The sequence below is a fragment of the Enoplosus armatus genome, chromosome 2 (genome assembly GCF_043641665.1).
Source record: "Enoplosus armatus isolate fEnoArm2 chromosome 2, fEnoArm2.hap1, whole genome shotgun sequence".
Taxonomy (NCBI): Eukaryota; Metazoa; Chordata; class Actinopteri; order Centrarchiformes; family Enoplosidae; genus Enoplosus; species Enoplosus armatus.
Window position 1 is genome coordinate 24128744 of NC_092181.1, and position 21030 is coordinate 24149773.

Sequence of the window (21030 nt, forward strand, 5' to 3'; positions counted from 1 at the left end):
GAAGGTCGTGACTGTTTGGTTTTGTTTGCCGTAGCAGAGACAAAATGCCTCAATACAAACAAAAATTGGATGAAATTAAAATTTGTTCAGCCGTTTGATCAGTGGTGGCAGAGATGGAAAATGTAATCAAATCATTGTATTTAGTGAAAGTAGTAAAAGCACCGGCACTGGAAAATACAATTAAAAGTCCCACATTCAAATATGTGAGATGTGATACGGGAGATAGTTATCACCCAAATCTGGAGTTCCCCTCAGCTCCATGGAGCATTTTAGCATCTTTCAGCTCATTATTTTGGTTTCACAGCCCACAACTTTACTGATTTGGTTCAGTCTCACCGTTCACGTCATATCCAGACACAGCAGGCAGCAGTTCTCACTAATAAACCCACTTTGTGCTCCCTGCCCAGAAACAAACAGCAGACAGACAAAGCTAGCGACTAGCTGGAGAACATAGTGGAGCGTTTAGCAGCTAAGGAGCCAGATATTTCCCAAAAAAAGAGCTAAAATAGAGCGAATTATACTCCACAGGTGGCCAGAAACACGACTCTAAATGAATGTGTCACCGCTGAATGTGTAAATAAGCCACGTCAACAAGGCGATAATACACTCAGTTTGTTTGTGGATAATATTTTGTATTATTAATCTGAAGTAACAAGTAACTAAAACAAATAAATACAGTGGAGTAAAAAGTGCAATATTTCCCTCTGAGCTGTAGTGGAGTAGAAATACAAAGTAGTAGAAAATGGAAATACGTTAAGGAAGTACCTTAAAATTGTAAGTACAAGTACTAAATGTTCTTGGTTACCTTCCACCACTGACCAGTGGACATATGCAACTGTTGACATGGGGCAATTTGCTTTGTTTTAAAGCTTACTACTACTTTATTGATCCCCGGGGGGAAATTACACATGAGAGATCTAAAGGAAATGAAACGTAAAACTGTGCTTAAATACACAAATGAGTAAATGTACCTTTCTCCTGTGATGGTAGATATAAAACAAACTGGACCTGAACAGAGGAGGTCAACAATGCAAAGAGCTGCGCGTCTGTGCGTCTATAAGAGGATCACATGACCGCTCCATGAACACTCAGAGCTTACTCCATTGAGCCTCCTCTCTGCAGTATCTGTTGCCACATGCAGTAGTAACTCATTCTCATTCCTTTTCTGCTAGTAATTCACCTCTCCTCAGCCGTCTGCCTTTAATTGTGTCTTAGCATATGTTTCACTTCTTCATTCATTAACCACAAATGCTCCAGGGTTCCCTTTTCCCTGTTCTCACTTCCGGGTAGTCTTTGCCACAAGCCCTCAGTCTTTGCTATTTTCACATTCCCAGACTGTTTAGGTTTGCTCACTTTCGCCTGTATAGTTTTTGCCATTCTTGTCTAGAGGGGGAAGAAGCGAGTGCATCCCTTATCTTTATGTTGGCCTTTTCTCATCCTCGCCTGATAACTTCAGGGGCCTGCTTGGCAGTTTTCCCACATTTGGTTTCACTGACCTCTCCCCCAAGAGGGGGTTTTGGAAATGCAATAGGTTTCTGTCACGCCCTGGATTTGATTTTAACGAGTTAAATGCGATGCAAAAAACCACAAAGGCACTCATTTGAAAGTCAAAGGCGCTGGACGGGAAAAGCTTTCTGCTTGCTGAATAAGATAAAGAACGGTTGAACAGAACAGACCCTCACAACAGCAGGGTTATCAGTGTACTAAGCACATTATCAGACCGCCCAAGGCCACAGGAGACACAGTTTAGGATACAGTTTAAACAACGTTGTGGACAGTATTATTAGCAGTGTGTGTGCCAAGTCTTCAGATGCGTGATACTTGAGGGTCAAGGCTTGTCCTAAAATGCAAAACAGAGGTGTTTGAAGCAGCTTTGGATGTGTTAAAATCATGTGACTGGCTGCATTTGAATCAGTCTGCTGCTTCTCTACCAACATGCGGCTGGTTTCAGCTGGTCTCAACCACAACATCTTCTGTTGCTATGTTGTAAAAGTACATCCTGCACAGTGGTCCAATTACAAAGTGTGTCCTTTAACACATTTCATGAATGATTGTTTATAAAAATGTGTGTCTTATTAAATTCAGGGTAAGGAAACATTTCCTAACAATGTGGCAGCAACTTCCAGTGCTTCAGCATCATGTTCACCTTCACTGATATCGAAAAAGAAATAGCAAAGGCGTAAACTCCAGCAAAAAAAAAAATTTTTACTGCCAGAATATTTGATGTATATTTGACCTTAATTTTTCTCACTTCACATTTTTTAGGGTTTGGTTTATAGACAGCACTCCAATTAACTATAACATATTCCATTGTTACCAGATTTTCATTACTCTGAAGTATCTTTATCAGTATCAGCTGGCCTCTATCTTTGTCGATTCTATCTGAAAGTATGTATATATACACACACTATACTTCTATAACATTACACTGTGATAGTTGAACATTTCATTCCAAAAGCTATAACAGCAGCACCATTTTAAAGGGGGGGGGGGGGGGGGGGGGGGGGGGTTGGGGTAGCATTGTCATGTTGAAACAGGAAAGAGCCCAACACAATACTTACACACATACCTTTGACTATATAGGGTATGTTGAGTAGATGAGAGCTCAAACTGTACCTGTCCTCTTCTTTCGGAATAGCTCCCCCCTCTGGCTGAAATGGGATCATTGCAGCAGGGCTCAACATTTGGACCACAGAAATACAATGTGTGTGTGTGTGTGTGTGTGTGTGTGTGTGTGTGTGTGTGTGTGTGTGTGTGTGTGAGAATAACTCTCTAAAGACAAAAGACAAATACAAGATTTTGAAAGATTTTTTTAAAATATTATTTTAATACTTTTCTTAAAAAAAGATGTTGTACTCCATAATCTGAACAAGATGAATCTATTGACCTCAATGCCTCACTCACCAACATACCAACAGGTTGTTCTGGGTAAAATAAAATCAGAGAAAAATAGCAAAGGGAAAAGAAAACAAAATGAACTCAAAACAATCAAATATGAAAAGGGAAAAGAAATGAAACATAAAAAAAAGTGATTATAGAACTGAAAAACACTCACAGATCTCTGGGCCAACCTAAGGAAACCAGGAAAACCTCCCGTTTCCACAACAACACAATGGCACACGACATCCCAAAACAGTTACTTTGGACAATGAAAATATTTTAAAAATAAAAACTAAAAGACTGGATGACAAACAAGATCCTATTATACAGACTGTCGAAGGTGTAAGGAAGATAGTGGTGGATGAGACGGCTAAGAAAGACTAAAAACATTTACATGATGAAAGGAAATAATAAAAAAAAAAAAAAAGAGAGAAGATGTAAGTAATGAAACAGTCAAGTGCAGATATCGAACAGCTACACAATGATGGGGTCTAGTAAAGTAGTGACATACAGTGATTTTGGAACCGCTTCTTCAAACTATTACAGGGCAAATTGCTGCATAACTTCCGATTTAAAAAGGGGTAAAGGAAAATTAAATAGCAATAAAAACATAGCCTTTAATATAAAGTGAAAAGAAGATGCATTTTACATGTAAAAAATGTGAATGAACTTTCAGCACTCAATAGATTGGTTTTGGCATAGAGTCGAGAAAAAAACCCCAAACAAACAGAAAATGTATGAGAGAGAATAAGACAGACGAAACAATCCTCTCAATAGAATCATAAAAAAGTTTTTTTTTTCTTCTTTACAGTAAATTCTACAAAATCAAAACCAGAGCTCAGAGATGAACACAGAGACGAGCTTTGCTCCCCGAAATCCAAATTCCTCTCATGTTCTTATTCGTTGACTTTTCATCGTATATAATATATATTCATGTATCTATTTATATATATAATATGTATAATTTGTAGGGTATGATTGTTAGTTTACAGGCCAGAGCGCTAAGGCAAAGGACACACTCTGAAACGTTGCTTCCTCATCGCCCTCGGATGTTCAACGTGCACACAAACCGAGCATCACCGAAGCCTCCACCTCTCCAACTAGTGACTGAAGAGAGAGAATTAGAAGGAAGTGAAGGGAGGAAGGATGTCTTAGAAAAGTGTGTGAATGTGGCCCGGAGTTTTGCGTTCCCACTGTGTCCTGAGAAAAACTCTCAGAAGACCGCTGAACCTGACAAACTAGACCACACCAGCCCACTCCTCCCAGTTAAAATCCAACTTATAACACAAATAAAAAAAAGACGAGATTAGGAGAGAGGAAAAAAAGAAAAACAAAGTGATCTGTCCGTCTGTAATTTGTTCACCTGTTCCTTTTAAACCCCCCTTCTCTCCTCTCAGACATTAGAGAATACGGTTTTTCACTTAATTTCTTAAATTAATCTCCTCCTCTTCACCGCCATTATTATTATTTTTTTTAATGTAAAAGTTCTGTCCCCTCCTTTTCATTCTGCCTTTCATGTTTTCCTCGAGGGAGCCGACTATCTCATTATTTCACTGTCCGTTTTTGTCCTGTCGTCCCTGGAGACCCAGACCAACAACAATAAACACCAAGCCAGACACCAAAACGTATCTGAGGTTGGAGGAAAAGAGGGTTGCTTATTTCAATTTCACTTCCCCCCCTCTCATTCACATGACACAAGCCAGCTGTTTCAACTACTGAGAGAAAGGGACAGTTACTATCAAGTCTGTGTGTGTCTGTGTGTGTGTGTGTGTGTGTGTGTGTGTGTGTGTGTGTGTGTGTGTGTGTGAGAGCAGCGACCATGTGTATCAGAGCATTGTGGTTTATATGCATGTTTGTACATGATTACGTGTGTCTATAGGTCCTTCTCTCACTCCCATCATCTGCTTTTTCCCTCTCAGAACAGATTCTCTTCAAAAATGGCCATCAGGTCGCTCTGGAAGTTGATGTCGATGGTGTCAGCCATCTGCAGAGGAGAAGAGAGAACAGCAAGAGGAATTAAAGACTCTAAAGTCTTTCAAAAGACAAAAATCAGTGTTTGTTTTTTTTACAGTTTAGTGCGTACCGCCTCTCTCCTGCGCCTCTCCTGCTCGCGGCGGCGTGCCATCTCCCTCTGGTCGAGAGCGTTCTGTGCAGGTGTAGAGGACGGGGGCGGAGCTTGCGGCTGCGTGGGTGGGGCCTGCGGGGAGTGAGTGGGCGGGGTGGAAGCCGGAGGTGTGGGAGCAAGCGGTGACTGTTGCTCCTGGCGACGGCGGGCATCTTCTTGCGCTCGACGAGTCTGCTCCACGGTGTCGTCGTCGTCACGGCTTCTGAGAAAAAAACAAAAAACTAAACGTAAGAATGCTGCAGCAGGTCTGTTAACTCTGACACTGAAATATGAGTAAACGCAACCAATACCCCATACCGATATTATTTGAGAATTCAGAATTGAAAAAAAATGTTTTATCAGTTTTTTCCCAGATTTTATATATATACATACATATATATATATATATATATACATATATATATCTCAGACATACACATAGTTTGTGTTTTTGAATATTTCTGTGCTGTTGTCACGTCACCCATTAGCGATACTGACTGACATGTCTGCGATACGACATGCATTTGCTTATCTTGCTTGCTTCCCCTTTTCCTTTAAAGTGCTTTGTATCTTTGATAGGTGCTTTACTAATAAAGTTTATTATATATATGGACACAGGTCTTTTTTACTTCGACATGCTGATTGGATAAAATATTCAACAAATCACTACTGAACGTATAAAACCCTGACCTCCAGTGAGTCAACTATGACATTACACATTTATATAAATAGTAGATGGGACTTCATCCAACAGGAACTCAGTCAACACTGTGGGGGGAGCCTGAATATGGTAGATCTGCACAAGTTTTTCAATGTTTTACCAGAAATGATGTACTGTTGCTGATGCCGTCTAATTTCCACAGTTTATTCATTTTATTTGACAGACTGCGAGCAGTTACTGCTTTCCATTCTTTTAAGTACAGTATGAAAACTCAACTCTAATGTGTCAGTTGATTTGAAACTTCAGAAACTTGAAGTGAAAGCTGCAGATGAAAGTGAGATTTCAAAAGTTGACTTTTAACAATTAGACTATCAAGTGGGCCACTGAAAACCACAACATTCATGAGTGCAAACAAGACTTCATATTCATATAATCCTTTTCATAACGTCAGTTTCTTGCATCTCGCATCTGATTCTGATGATTACCCATCTCAAATAACATTCAAGTTGATTTTCATTCTGTACTGAAATGAATGGAAACCAATGGAAGCTTGGAAGCTAAACATGTTTGAAAATCTAAAAAAAACAATGGAAAAGGTTAAAACATGTAATGATAATAATGGTGTGATTTTCATCATTTCTTGTCAAGTCTCTGACTAAGATAGTAACCCATGCTGTCTGCTGTTGACTTCTCCCTTTCACACACCCCCACCCACCGTAGCTTTTCCTGTTCTCTCCTGGCCTGTTCAGCCTGTGCTTTCAGCTGTCTCTCTCTCTCCTCTTTCTCCCTGGCGGCCCGTCTGAACTGTTCGAAGCTGTCGCTGGAGGAGCGCACGGAGGAGGCCGGCGTGGACTGGGACCTCTGAGCCAGGCTAGCCCAAGAACCCATGTTCTTTAACTTCACATCCTGGCAGAAGACAAGGAGAAGGGGGTAGAAAATCACAAGTTAAATGGAAGGAGAGAAAACAGACAAACCACAAGGGGTAGTGTAGTATCTCACACTCATACACACCTGTGTCTTCTTGGGCGCGATAGGAGTCTTGGGCTCTTGCTTGATTTTGTGGTCTTGCTGGGAGCAGGGTGGTGCTGGGGAGTCTGGGAGGCGGGAACCAGGGCGAGAACCATCCATTGATTTCAGATCTAATCCTGTGGGAGACATAAATGGGGATTAACTAGAAACATATGCAGCTTAAATCATTGGACAGAGGGTCATAAGAAATAATGCTTCCGTAAAGTGGCTGTAAATACGTTTGGAAGGAAGCATACAAAATATTTCTGAATTCAAGGTAACAAAGGAATGACACGCTTTTTCATTTTTCTTAGTAATATAGACGAGGAACTGAAATGCTCCTGTTCAAGGTTTCGACACCTTGCTCAGCTTTGGCCATCAAAACCTGGGCAATTTATATTTTACTACTTTTAAGTAAAACATAGTAAATACAACAAACTCACTGTGTTTGCTGTCGGGTTTGTGTGTGTCTTGACGCATGGCAGGGCTGAAGGGCGAGGGGGGCAGAACTGGTGACTGGGAAGGCTTCTCTTTTTTGACCACCACCATGTTGGACCTCTGCTCCTACAGGCAGACACACAGTACATTTACATACAAATCCATACCATTATCAAGAATCACAAACTAAACAAAAACTATTTTTTATTGTCAAATGATGTTTTCAGCATTAAAATTGATGACATTTCCTTTCAGCATTTGTGTGTGTCCAACCTTTAACTGGCTCAAAATACACACGTGTGTAAATGTGGCACAGCAGATGTTGTTTTGGAAATAGGTTGATCACTCACATGTTTCTTGGTCTGTGAGGGTGACTGCTGTCCCATTGTATGGAACTGAGGCATTTGGGGAGAATGCATCATCAGGGGAGAAGGGCTCTCACGCAGGCAACCTAGAAAAACAGGAGAGGAAATATTGCAAACACTCCACAATCTAATTCAATACCATATAACTAAATGTGTAGTGACATCTACAACAGTTATGTCTAGTGGTTCCCAAGACTACGGGTCAATCTAATTTTGTAAACAGAAATAATCGCAATCTCAGAATAAAAGAAATTACAATATGCACAGTGCTTGTATTTTGAAGTACCATTTACAACTGCAGAGTAACTTGCAGTGCTTCAATATTTAATGAGAACCGCCTAATTAGCAAAAGCCCCAAAAGGGTAGCCTCTTCAGCGGCATCCACTGGTCACAAGGCCCTCGCATTGCAGGATGTAGCTGTCCTTGGAGAGGAAGCTAGTTGTATGGCCACACACAGATATGACACAATACATTCAATTTGGTTTTACTTACACTTCAGACAAACAAGGACAAATAGTAAAAAGTGTTGAAGTACCGGTCTGACCCAACTCAATTTACTCATTTATCTATTTTCAGAATAGCAGCAATGCCCTGTCCATGTTATTATTGGGTTTATCAACATGTTATAGTGTGAAAAAAGTAGTTCTACTGTTGCTTTAAATGTTGGTTTGGATTTGAAGACCTAATTGCACTTTCCTGCTGAAATACTGCTTACTTCACTTAGTCTTGAGCCACAATGGCACCTAAGAGTCAAAAAGAAGTTTACATTTGTGTAACAGAAATATATGTTTTTCTTTGTCCTTTGATCATCTTGGGGGCTCCGGACCCTCAGTTTGGGAACAACTGCCTTGAGTGTATATAGATATCTTACCTGTTGAGAAGGGCTCTGCTTTGCTGCGTGGTGATGGCTGTTGTTGATGTTGTTGTTGATGTTGCTGCATCTGTTGTACCTTCTGCTGCAGGGCCACCCCCTTCTGCTGCTGTGACGTTGACGTGTGAGTATGTGGGAACGGCTGCCGCATGTGCGCGTGGCCTGAGCTGTGTCTCTGCGTCAGGGCGGGGATGGAAGGCGTCACAGCCTGCGTGTGCATTGACAGAACCAGCTGAGAGGCGCTCTGTGCGGGCGAATGTGTGTGCGCCTGGAGCGGCTGCGCGGTGGGTCGAGCCTGGAGCGACTGCAAGAAGGTGTGAACTTGACTGAGGGGCAGGATTTCAGAACTGTTGGGCGTCGACTCCTCGTCGTCCTCGAGGAGGGCTTGGGGAGGTTGTGCCGAGAGGGTACCCAAGATGCCGTGCGACGGGGGTGAAGGGACGCGGGGGCGGGGGACAGGCTGGGGGAGAGGGAGTGGAAGCGAGGGCTGAAGCTGGGGTGAGGGGGATGGAGGCAGGGAGGGGAGCGAGGATGGGGGGGGCTGTGGGATTTTTGGGGGGAGTGGCGCTGCTCGGTTGCTAGGTCTTGATGGTTGCTGGGGAAGAGCATTATGGATCGCTGCAAACAATAACAAGAAGAGAGAGATGGGAAAAGTGGGAAAAGAAAAGAAAAGAAAAGAAAAAAGTTGAATTTTTTTCCCACTTAAGACAAAAAAACCTGTTGCTGCAACTTTGTCTTGAATTTAAAAAAACAACAGCAGAGCTACAGTCCCGAAGAACAGAGAACCAGAAAGTGAATCCAGGGATGACATGTTTATGGAACCTTTGTGCTGAAACTCTCGAAGTCGAGTCATTGATTGACAGAAACTTAATCTAAAACTATTCTGATGATCACAGTTTTTAAGTGATTTATTAAGCATAAAAAGCCAAACATTTGCTTCTTCTACCTTCTCAGATCTGAGGATTTGCTACTTTCATCTGTTGAAGACGTCACCTCTGGGGAATTGTGATTTAACACTATTTTCTGACATTTGACTGACAATTAACTAATCAATTAATCTATTGACTATGTTCAATAGATTAATTGATTTGGAAAATTACTTGCAGCCCTAAAATGCATGAATATTTTTCGAATTCGTAACAATTTCTAAAATTAACTACAGATATGCAAGCTGTGCAAAGTGTTACTGCAGCGTACATACCTGGTGAAGGTATGATGGGATGTTGGTTTAGGAAAGGATGCGTCTCAGTGGGCGTCTGGCCAGTGGGTGTGTTTGCGTTGAGGAGGCCAGACACGACGGGAGCACCGGCAGTAGTAATGGTTGGATTGGGCTCTGTGTTCGACTGCGTCAGGTGAGGGTTCATAAAGTGAGCCAGAGGATCAAATCCAGAGCCTAACAGCTGGGAGGAGTCCAGAGACGGGACAGCGACAGTTATAGGGGGAGGGGGGACAAATGTCGGTTTGGAGTGGACCACTTGAGGCTGAATCTGAGGCTGAATCTGAGGCTGAGAGGCGACTGGGCCCGCTGCGCTACTGAGGGACTGGTGGTGCGGTCTCTTGCTGTCTTTGTTAGTCAAGGTCTTCTTCTGCTGCTTGGGAACCAGCCCTGGTAGACAAAGGTTTATGAAACATATGGAGGAAACGAGAGGTAAGCTGATATACTGAAGAATTACAGCTACTGTTTCTCAAAAGAATATATATGACAGCTGTTTGGTTGTGTATGTACGTTACCATTCTCAGAGTCTTCACTGTCAGAGGAGTCGCTGCTGTCTGAAGATGAGGATCCTGTCTTCATCTTTGTCACATTTGTTGTTTCCAGAGGCTTCTCTACTGCAACAAAAACACACCCACAACACTCAGAAATTGACAGAAGCATTTCAGCTTCTGTTTCACTTGTGTAAACTCAAGACATGTAGCCAGTGTGAAGAAAAACAAAACAAAACAAACACTGGAAAAATTATTATAAAAATTGTTAGTTTTTTAACAGTTGGGCAAACATGTCTTGATTCTTCATACTGAATAAATTCAAGGTCATGCAGTGAGCTAAACTCCTTTACAATACACCTGATGGCTTGTTAATAAAGCTACACATGGATGAAATCAAAATAACAATATTAAAGCAAAGGTTCGACATTCTTGAGAAATACGCTTATTCGCTCTCTGTTGGAGAGTTAGATGAGAAGATTGATAATACTCAAATATAAGGCTACAGCCAGCAGCTGCTTAGCTTCCCATTGGAAAGAGCCAGGCAGTTTCCCCCCCGTTTCAGATCTTTGTGCTGCAGCCTTATATTTAACTGTCAGATATGAGAGTAATACTAATCTTCTCTGTGATGTTTAGAAGCTGAAAGACAGGAGTAACTAGTCTCTCTACAGTATGCAGTCTTGAAGATGTGTCACTGCTCAATGGTTAAACAGCATTTAATAATGAGTGGTAGAACAAGACCTTCATGTGCATGTGCCGTGAGGTGAGAATTGTTGGGATCACATAAGTCGCATGACAAACCTTTAAAAGCAGTCCTGAGCTCACGTACAAACAGCCTACCTGACGACTTTTTCTTCTTCTTGAGGCAGCTGGAGACGTATTTCTCCAGCTCCCTCAGCGTGGAGGGCTTCAGCGTCTCGAAGTCGATCTCGATCTCGTCCGGGTTGGAGTTCTTCAGCGAAGGTTCACGCGTTTGGATTATGTGCACGACGCGGCCCAGTTTGTCACCGGGCAACTTGTTGATGTCCAGGCTCAGCTGACGCTTCTCCTCGTACGACATTGGCTTGCCCCTGTCGGTGGACACGCCCCCGAATACATCTGGAGAGGAAAGCACGGCAGCAGGTTGATTCCGGGCCATTGTTAACAACACTTTCAAACATAAAATCATGCTCAACAGATCTCTCCTATACATACCCATTTCATCTTCTGCTTCGAGAGAGGCAGAGGGGACGAGAGGGGTTGGCCCAGGCTGGGGGGGCACAGCAGGGCGACTATTTTTAACTCCTTCTTTCTTTCTGTAATTGACAAATGATTAGATTAGCTCCAGTTAACACTGCCACAAAAACATCACCTATCTCTGTAACACCTACCCGGGCTTTTTCCTGTCCTTCTTTGCAATGATTGGCTCCTTGCTGGTCTTGTTTTTCTTAGAAGTCTGAATCACCACAGTGGGAGGGGTCTCCACAGGTTCCTCTGCTCCCATCTTTTTCTTGTGCTTTTCTTTCTTCTTTTCCTTCTTCTCCCTCTCTTTCTTCTTGGGCTTGATGGTTTGGGGCTGGGAGAGTGCTGCCAGCTGTTCATGGACAGCTTTAAGCTAGAGGACACAAACACAGACAGTTGTGGTCTTAAGAGACGAACAGACAGCAGCCTTCATAGTTTCTCCGTGTTTCAGCATTCACCCACGTTCGGTAAAGCTGTTCTGCGTGGCCCACCCACCTGTCGTGTCTCATAAGCCTCCCTCCCCCTTCATTTTCCATCCTCTAACCTGTTCCTGTAACTCAGCCAATCGGTGTTGCCTTTCTTGTTCTGAGTCTCCTCCCGAGGACTCCGATTCGGAGGAACTGGAGCTATCGTCTTCCGAGACAGCAGAAGGAGGCGGGGCTTGTCGAGTGGAGGGGGCAGGGTGGAGGGCCGATGACGGGGTGGGAACAGGGTCGGGCTCCTCTGGCTCATCAGGCATTTTGGCAAAACGCATCTCAAACACGTCCTGTTAGGACGGAGGACGGCAGGAGAAACTGTGAACTCTACTTGAACCACAAACAATGACAGCACAAGCTGGAAAAAAGACCTTAGTGTTTGTGCATCTACATGGATGTTTCAATACATATACTATACAGTGAATACTGCATATCATATTTACAGGAACTGAATATTTATGTAAATAAGAGATTTCATTAAACAAAAAATTGAATAATAATAATAAAATAACACATTTACTAAAAACAAGTTAACATGGCTTTGTCATTATATATTATTGTGTGTAGATTGATGGCCAAAATGTTAATGCTATCAATTTTGAAATAAAACTATACTGTTACTGTTTTCTTATTCAACATTTTCACAATATTCTTTTGGGGGAAAGTACAAACACACATACACCAAGCCAACACACTTAAAACAGCTGTGTTATCGTAAACAAACACAGTGAAATGTGTATGACACCATCAAGGCATGGGGGATACAATGTGTTCAACAAGGGAATAATAAACTAGTATATAGAGTATTCTGCAAACTTCAATGTCAAAGATCAAAAACCAGGTAACAGTACTTTTAATACTAAACATATTACTCAAACTACTTACTAATACATGCACAATGCACAGAGTGGGACAAACAGGGGGCCAATGAGGTCAATGGGTCATTTTTGCCCTGTGGCCCCTAGTAGGTTCATCTGGCCCTGGTCATACAGTGTATATGTTTATTATGGATTGCTTGACATGTAGTATGACGTGTTGATTACCTGTAATTTCCGCGCCATGCAGACCACTTCATGGTCTGGGGGATTGTATTTGTAACAGTTGGAGAACATCAACCGGACGTCTGCCGCAAATTCTTGCGCGTCTCGGTACTGTCTGTTGTCCAGCTTTTTCTGGAGTAGACAAACAAATACACCACCATGATCAGAACCTATCCAGATTCTTTCACTTTTAAAACGTAGTCTTCATTTTTGGAATCTAAAAAAAAGCTATGTGCTGCTGAAGGAAGGGAGAGTATTTCAACCTGAATATTTTCTTTGTACCAACCAAATTGTATCTATAAAACCAAGTATCAAATAAAAGCAGACCAATAACAAAATATGGCACACAATGCTTTATCTTAATATGGATCCTTAACAGACTAGCCTTGAGCAAAAACAAATCCAAATATACAAAATACATTTTTAATCATAGGTATTCTTTTCCTGTATTGGATCATATAATACCTGTTTACATCCTTCTCCTGATCATTTTATACTAAATTTTAGGCAAAGTTCTTGTGTGGGTAGTTATTTTATTAAATGAAAAACGGGATTTTGTAGAGTAAAGAATATAATTTCTATGTAATGTATCAAAAACAAGGTATTGGCAGCCACACAGGTCACCATTCCTAATAAAATCACCTTGATGGTGCTTAGATCCATGGGGTGCTTGATGATGTCATGGTAATCGTGGAGGCCAAGAGCTTTAACATCAACGGGCTTGTAGAAGGGCCAGGCATATGCTACGTGTTTCTTAGACAGCATCTCTTTGACGAGGCGGGCGCAGGAACGCAACTGGTCCTGTCTCTTCTGCGTAACCGCACCTCCCATCTCCAAACCGCCTCCCAGGTGATGCTGAGAGTCGGGCTGCAGCGCGTCTTTTTTGGGTTGCTTAGATGGACGACTGCTCTCTCTGCGCGGGCGAGTCTCAGCAGAGACAGGAGATGATTCACTGAGCTGGTCGTTGGCTGTGGGCGTGGTGGTGTCTGCTTTCCTCTTCTGGCTCTTCCTTTGCTGTTGGAACATCAGAGATCAGAGTTTAGAAAATGTCAACAAATCAGCTTGTGATTAATGAGAATGCTGACTTCTCCTTACCTTGATGAGGGCGGGGGAGTTCTGCAGCATCGGGGCGGGATGGAGGCCTGGGTGTGTTGGGGCTGGAGGGGGAACAGAAGTCATGCTCTGGGCCAGAATGTCAGGTGTTGAGAGGGGAAACGGAGGTCCCAAATGGGGTGCGTGGGAGGGGGGTGTAGGAGGCACGCGTGGGGGCTGAGGCTGGCTTAGGGGCTGGGCCAGAGGCTGGACCAGGGGCTGGACCAGGGGCTGGACCAGGGGCTGGACCAGGGGCTGGACCAAGGACAGGGGCAGGGGCTGGGCCAAGGACAGGGGCAGGGGCAGGGGCTGGGCCAAGGACAGGGGCAGGATGGGAGGACCTTGAGGGGCAGGTGCGGCACGGGTCTGCAGGGTGGTTGAAGGGGATGAGAAGCCTCGCGTGTGTGGGGTGGTGGAGGGGGACGATGAGTCTTGGCCTGAATCTGACTTGGTGATCAGAGCTGGAAGGAAGAATATGAACACAAGAAAACAACAAACATGAAATAATACCTTTACTTTTCCTTTACTTGGACTACAGGTGACTTTAAACCTGTTTGACAGATTTTGAACAATGGCACAGGACATGCCTAATGAGCTTGAAGCGGTCAAGATTTATTTAACAATAAACGTTTCATGCTAGGTGTAGTTGATGAAGAGGGAGAACCAGTACAGACAACATGAGAACTCTACATACAAGCTTGGCTGGTTAGGTTAGTACCATTTACTTGTCACTGCAATTGACTCATGGCACCTCCTAATCACAGTCTTCAGAGTATACCAAGAATACACACAAACACAATCTCAACCTCTCTTGGGGAGGCTCTTGAGGCAACAATAACAGTATTATATTGACATTTTAAGTCCTTATTACATCCGAAACTCATACCTGGCTCCCGTCTGCCCCCTCTGCGTCCCTTTGTGACAACAGCAATCTCCGTCTCTTCCTGCGGCATCTCTGTGATCTTATGGAGAAAGACCTTTTCCAAGGCCTCCGCCATTAGGACAATATCATCCCCAGGCTAAACACACAAACACATGCACATGTTTAGATAGGCTCTTTGTACAGACGCTTTCCTGGAGTAGGATAATGTCTTGCTTTATCACCTGAACTTCAAGTTCAGGAAAGTCACATGCCACTAGAACTCATGTGGCCGGTGGCTGACCTTGTTGTAGATGTAGCAGTTTGTGAACATTGTGTTGAAGTCTTGGATACACTCCTGGGCATTCCAGTAGTAGTTGTTCTCCAGGCGTTTTTTTATCGTGCCCATGTCCATAGGGATCTTGATGATCTTATAGTAGTCCTTAAGGGAGAAGGAGAGCAGGTAGAGAGTATTACATTAGTATCTCGTCTGGACGAAAGTGAAGAATGTGAAAAAGAACATAATGTATAAATGTATTCCTCTGAAAAGTCAAACTCCGCAGCAACGACAATGGACGACAGACAGAGTAGCTGTTGTGCTGGTAATAGCTAAATAACAACAGAGATAGATAAACAACAGAGACTAATTGCAGAGACTGTGGGCACTAAAGCTCCAGGTATTTTATTTTTTTCCACATCAACAAGTTTCTCCTCTGTGACAGTTACTGGACCACAGAAGAAGCAGTATTTACATTCAAGTGAAGAAGTCAAATCAGCTGTCACAATGTTTTGGAGTATACACTTTGATTACAGGCACGCAAACATACATAAACACTTGACTCACAGGCAAACCGAGTTTTATTGCATCTACAGGTGCTTGGAAGGGCCATGCAAAGTGGTGTTTCCATAATGTCTTCAACACCTCTTTAAGCAGGTACTGAAAAAGAGCAAAATTGTAGAAAAATCAATCAAAAGTCCAAACACCAGACACAGTTTACACATATAAACACACAACCAGAAATACCTGTAACTGGTTGGTCTGTCGTTTGGGTCTGGAGGGGTTCCATATTTCAGGGGGTGGAGGATTGAAGGTGAGAGGCGGTAGGCCAGAGGGAAGGTTCTGGCTGCTGCCTGCCTCCAGTCCTTCTCCCATTGCAGTGGTGGGTTGCAGTGGCTGAGCAGAAAGTTTAGGCAGATAGGACCTGGCAGGGGCAGGTGGGGCTGGGGGGCCCCCTCTCAGGCCATTACACTCCTCACTCGACTCTCTGGAAAGACAATCAACAAAAGCATCATCACCGCTGCCACTACTGTTACCATTTCTGTGCTTGTCAGTGAGGCCAACTCTGATTCAGATTTCTCAGGATACAAACGACAGTTAGCATCATTATCACACCTCAGATCTGAAAACAACCCACTATCACATCAACTCATAAACAAGCTATTTCCTTCACTCTTTGTCTCAATTATCTGTCTGTCTCACTGTCCACAGTGTCTGCATGTTGCTCTAAAACTTCAGCTTCAATAGCATCGGTACGTGAGGAGGAGACAACTTGGCAAGATTGTTTTTTTTTCCCCCGAAGAAAAACACACACTGTCTCATCTTGGGCATTGTAGCTGCTCTGACAGCTGACAGATAAAAAAGGGATCATGCACTGAAGACACAACGTCTGCGCAAACAAATGTGTGCATTCCAGACCAACTACAACCTGTTAGATGTCAAATTCTTAGAATAAATATTGACTCATGGCTTGAAATCAAATAAATATTGTCTGCCTGCAGCCTTTCTGCATCATCAGGTAGAAGTGGAATTGGAAAATGTAAACACATTACAGATTTCTACTCTTCTACTAGCCCTGCCCAGTATTTACTTAAGCTATAAGACATTAAGTATAGCATGAACCTTCCAAATGCAACAACAGTTGCACAGCTAGTCTGAAGCAGCTAAAAGAAATAACAGTGCAGGTGATAATATAATAGTGTTGCATATAAATCCTTATCACAACTTTAGGGCTAAGACACACACACAACACCCTATGATGTTGGCATGACATTTCCAGAAGATACGATTTCTGATTCTTTATGGTTTGTGTTCATTTTGAAATACAGTGGATGCCTGTATTTGTTATTGAATTACAATACACAATATCAATAATATACACTATCCCAATACTATTCAAAATTATCTAACCAGCTCAATGGTCATCAAAGATGCTGGATAATGACGTATAACTTCAAATTCACAACATACGCAACATTCAGATATTATCATTTATAAAGAAACTATGGACTAATGTAAACAGGGTGAAAAGTACCGACAGGAGCAAGAAGAAAGAAAGTTAGGTGAGAGATGTCTTGAGCTCTCTTTTGGACGACCATCCAACAGTTACGGTTGCCAGATAAACATTAGGACATTAGTTATGGCTATAACTGGCTGAAAATGAAATTACTGTGCAGGATAAAACCTTTGATTTATTTACACAAGGACCAACCAGTTATATCTTGCAGCAATAACACTGATATATTGAATAGTGCTTTATTAGAATTTTACAATTTACAGTTAATGTTAGGTAATGTGTCGGTATTGGTAGAAAGTCTGGGGACATTTTCAATTAGGAATCAGATATTGACCTTATTTATTACTTATTTAGCGTGATAACCTGCATCCATGCAGTGTGCAGATACAAGGGGATAATGATGACTTTTTCTACAAATGACTGACAGCATTTTACTTTAGAAAACTGCAGCTCAACATTTCCATTATCAAGGCCTTAGGCGACCAAATGGTTAATTCTGGCACAATTAAATATCAAGAAGACTCACATGTTTGTTGCTGTGCATGTGTGATCATATCTCAGCTGGTGAGGTGGCGATTTCCTGAGGTAACACCGGAGGTCTGTCAGTGACATGCTGTGGGGGCAAGGAAACCACAACACACAGATAGAGGACCGAGTGTCACACCTGAGAGAGAGATGCATAAAGAAAAGAGGGATTTCTGATTGAAATTCAGGACAACATAACACATGTGGGCAGTTTCCAACTAACATTAAAATAGGCAAAAGCTACGCCATAATACAGGCAAAGAACAAATGGTATTTTGAACAGAAATGGCACAAAAGTGTCGTATTACTTTATAACATGTTGGGAATTTGATGGTGCTTGATGTCCCCTTCACCTCTTTTTCTAAACAGTTAATTTGAGGATGCACGTTTTTTCCTCCTGTGCAATTTCTGAAACGGATCCACCAATTAATTAAACAGTCAATTACATTCAATTAAGAAATGTTTAAGAATTTTTCCTGGAAATGGTCTCTCTCTAACTGGAACTGTTCAGATGACCTGAGACTTGGTCATTACACAATATACACAGTACACAATTCTTTGCCTCTTGATCCAGTTTTGATGCCTTAATAAAAGGTTTCCGAGCTGTCACAACCGTTCACCTTACTTCCTGTCTGACGTTTCTACACCCCTGCAGTGCAATCATCCATTTGCTCTGCAAGCAAGAGAACCTTATGAATGTGTCTTGTGATTCTGCTCACAATCTATGTCTTCCAGGACTTTGTTCTTCCAAGTTAAGAGCAAAAAGGACCACATGCACACATTATGGACCACGTATGTAAAATTTATTGGTATGTTCTCTTCTTTATTTCCCGAGGAATTAGACAGTACAATGAGCGGTTTGTAAGAAGACCATTATTCTTAGTATTCCAGTGGCTTTTATATGGCACCTTTCATCATTTGCATGTAAATAATTTGTTGCTATTTTATAGGTTTTTGTGCTAAAGTTTATCTTGTGTGGATGTATATTTCTGGAACTTTAAGACAAGCAAGCTGACAAGGATGTGAGTAATGCAATTTCTATGGTTTTATGGATGAATACACTGAAGCCTGACCTTGAACTTTGACAGTTTCTAGATGCCTTTTGATAGTGTATGTCACGGTGCTCAACTGTCCTTTTTTGGAAAGTCTTTGTGAGACAATCTGTCAATGCTCATACAAAGACAATAACTTGTCTTTCATGAGCTGACATTTTTGTCCCTTGATGAATGCTGAATTTCTTGCACCATATGTGGTACAGGTCAATATTACAAGGCTTTTCAACAGCACCATGTCTTGCTATCCTAAAAGAAACCAAAACACTGCTGCACCAGATAACAAAATTGTTGTCAACAAGTTTCCAGACATTAATCTATACCACAAGAATCTAGAATAAGAGGACTGTGCATGGGAACAAATGTCTTAATACACTATGTCCAATATTGTGATTTATGCTCTTTAAAACTGCGGTGCCAAACTACCTTACCATTAATATATATTAATATAAATTCTAACTAACCAGCAGACTGTGGTTGATGTTTGAGGCTTAAATCCAACAAGAGAATCTACTCAAAAACCCAGTCTATCCAGTATATACACTATGCAATTGCGCTCACATATACATGTAGTTAACATTTGGTGCAAAGCAATGTTGCAGGTAATCTGAATAAAAGACCAAGCCTCCAGGCCGTAAAGCGAATAAACGTAATTTGACACCTAAATTAATTATTCTACAGCATTTATCAGCCATTTTGCTACTATTTCGTATCACGTAGCTAGCTTCTTCACACTACCGGTAACGTTATATGAGGAAAGCAAAAAAGCTAACAAAGCTGAGTGTGATGAATAACGTTACTTACCACCAACAATGAACACACAATGTATTCAACAACAACTCTGTTCTACACATTTGCTTTGCTAACCTTCCGTGTCAGTACATCGCCATATCCACGGTGAGCAAGTGACAGCTCCGCACGTAAACGGCCTTTCAGAATACAACGCGGACGGGATTGATATTCTCGAAATGACGTACGTCGCACTTCACATGAGCTTCTGCGCCATCGCGCGTAAACTACGCTGCCGAGAGGACGTAACTTATGTCACGAATACGGCCTACGGGGCTACAAACAAACAGCCTAACAGCTAACTAGCTAGCATGATACTGACCTGCAGCTAACATGCACACTGACAGCACGGAGTGTCCAATGCCACGAAAACGACCTTAACACAAGTATTGAGAGAAGAAAGATACAACACAGAATATTCACAATTACACCAAATCGCGGTAATTTAAAAGACATAAATTCATCTATCTCGTGTGCCCGAACCGGTGCAAGGCCTGCGAAGACAGCTCATGCTCCGCTTGCCGAAGCGCACACTGACAGCGCGCGAAATACGCCCCCGATGCCCGTTTTAAAGCTTTTACCTGATCTCCGGGGTTGTATGCTTTCGTTTGGTATACCAATGTCATCTACACAAAGGCATAAAATTCTATTTTTACCTTCCTCAGTCGGTTGTCAGCGCTCGCAGACCTTCCTCGCCCCAAATCCAGAACAAACAGTCCCGTTTGACGTCGATGACGTCAGACGCACAGGGGGAAGGCCGAACGTTCGTCAGCCGAAATGTCACCCACAACTCCACCTCCTCCTCCCCCGGGGAACATCATGCAATACCATGTAATGATTTCAACGATAAAACAGGTTGGTGTTTATCATACAAATTATGTCTGTGATCCATTTGCTTAAATAAAGATGCCCGACGTAAATAACCACTCATTCTGCATATTTGTGTTCGAATTCACCACAAGTGTGGTTAGGTGACTGAGTGCATATGGTCTGTGGGGCGAAGCTGTATCTGCAATTACTGTACCTATTTTATTCTCGTCAGTAACTCTTTGTTGATGGTCACAGTACAGAGAAAATGAAAAGAATGCTAGAGTAAGCCTGTCAAAATAAATATGTAGTATATACATTTAAAAGCAACATAAGATTATTAAATTACGCATTAGTCAGTGGGTATTGGTATTTAATTTATGTGTATAAAACTGATATAGTTATAAGGTTGCCATGGACCGTTACTGAGGAAACAATGTCAGTAGGTGGGGTGACATGTGAGCCATTTCTAAAACTAAAATCACAATCATTGTGGAAAATTACACCTGAATCTTTTAATCTAATCTTTTTGATATGTGTTTGAGCCTGAGGGAGTTGTTACGCCGCCTAGTGGTCCAGGACGGTGCTAAATCCAAGGAAGCTGTCATGAATAGATATTTAATTAGCTATATTAATGTAGAAGTAACGCCATGAGTTGTAACCCATATCCTCAAATCTCCCGTCGATGAACTTTGACCTTTGATGTAACTATATACCATTACTGCCAACTGCAAGCTACAGCGTAGTCAAATTTGAGCCCTTTTGACAATAACACACGCGTTACCTAGTTAAATATTGAGGTAGTGTCTACATTTTTCATTGAACCAAGCTTTGAACTCACGTT

At 42.1% G+C, this 21030-nt stretch overlaps 1 protein-coding gene and 1 long non-coding RNA gene across 2 annotated transcripts; both read right to left on the reverse strand.

Annotated features, from left to right (window-relative positions):
- Nucleotides 1-2797: 2797 nt before the first annotated feature.
- LOC139298015 (uncharacterized) lies at nt 2798-4786 on the reverse strand. Its single transcript, XR_011598492.1, has 2 exons — nt 4748-4786; nt 2798-3987 (listed from the first exon to the last, which is right to left on the reverse strand). It is a non-coding gene; the product is annotated as an uncharacterized lncRNA (long non-coding RNA).
- Nucleotides 4787-4795: 9 nt separating this feature from the next.
- On the reverse strand, nt 4796-20075 carry LOC139297860 (bromodomain-containing protein 4-like). Its single transcript, XM_070920673.1, has 22 exons — nt 20036-20075; nt 17540-17677; nt 15744-15984; nt 15564-15656; nt 15024-15161; nt 14747-14879; nt 13864-14321; nt 13411-13782; nt 12772-12900; nt 11797-12018; nt 11402-11625; nt 11226-11326; nt 10872-11129; nt 10059-10157; nt 9529-9933; nt 8328-8945; nt 7442-7542; nt 7097-7217; nt 6657-6790; nt 6361-6551; nt 4964-5207; nt 4796-4864 (listed from the first exon to the last, which is right to left on the reverse strand). Exons 2-22 carry the CDS (start codon nt 17623-17625, stop codon nt 4796-4798), a joined length of 4437 nt encoding a protein of 1478 aa, XP_070776774.1. The 5' UTR covers nt 17626-17677; nt 20036-20075.
- Between the last annotated feature and the right edge of the window lie 955 nt (nt 20076-21030).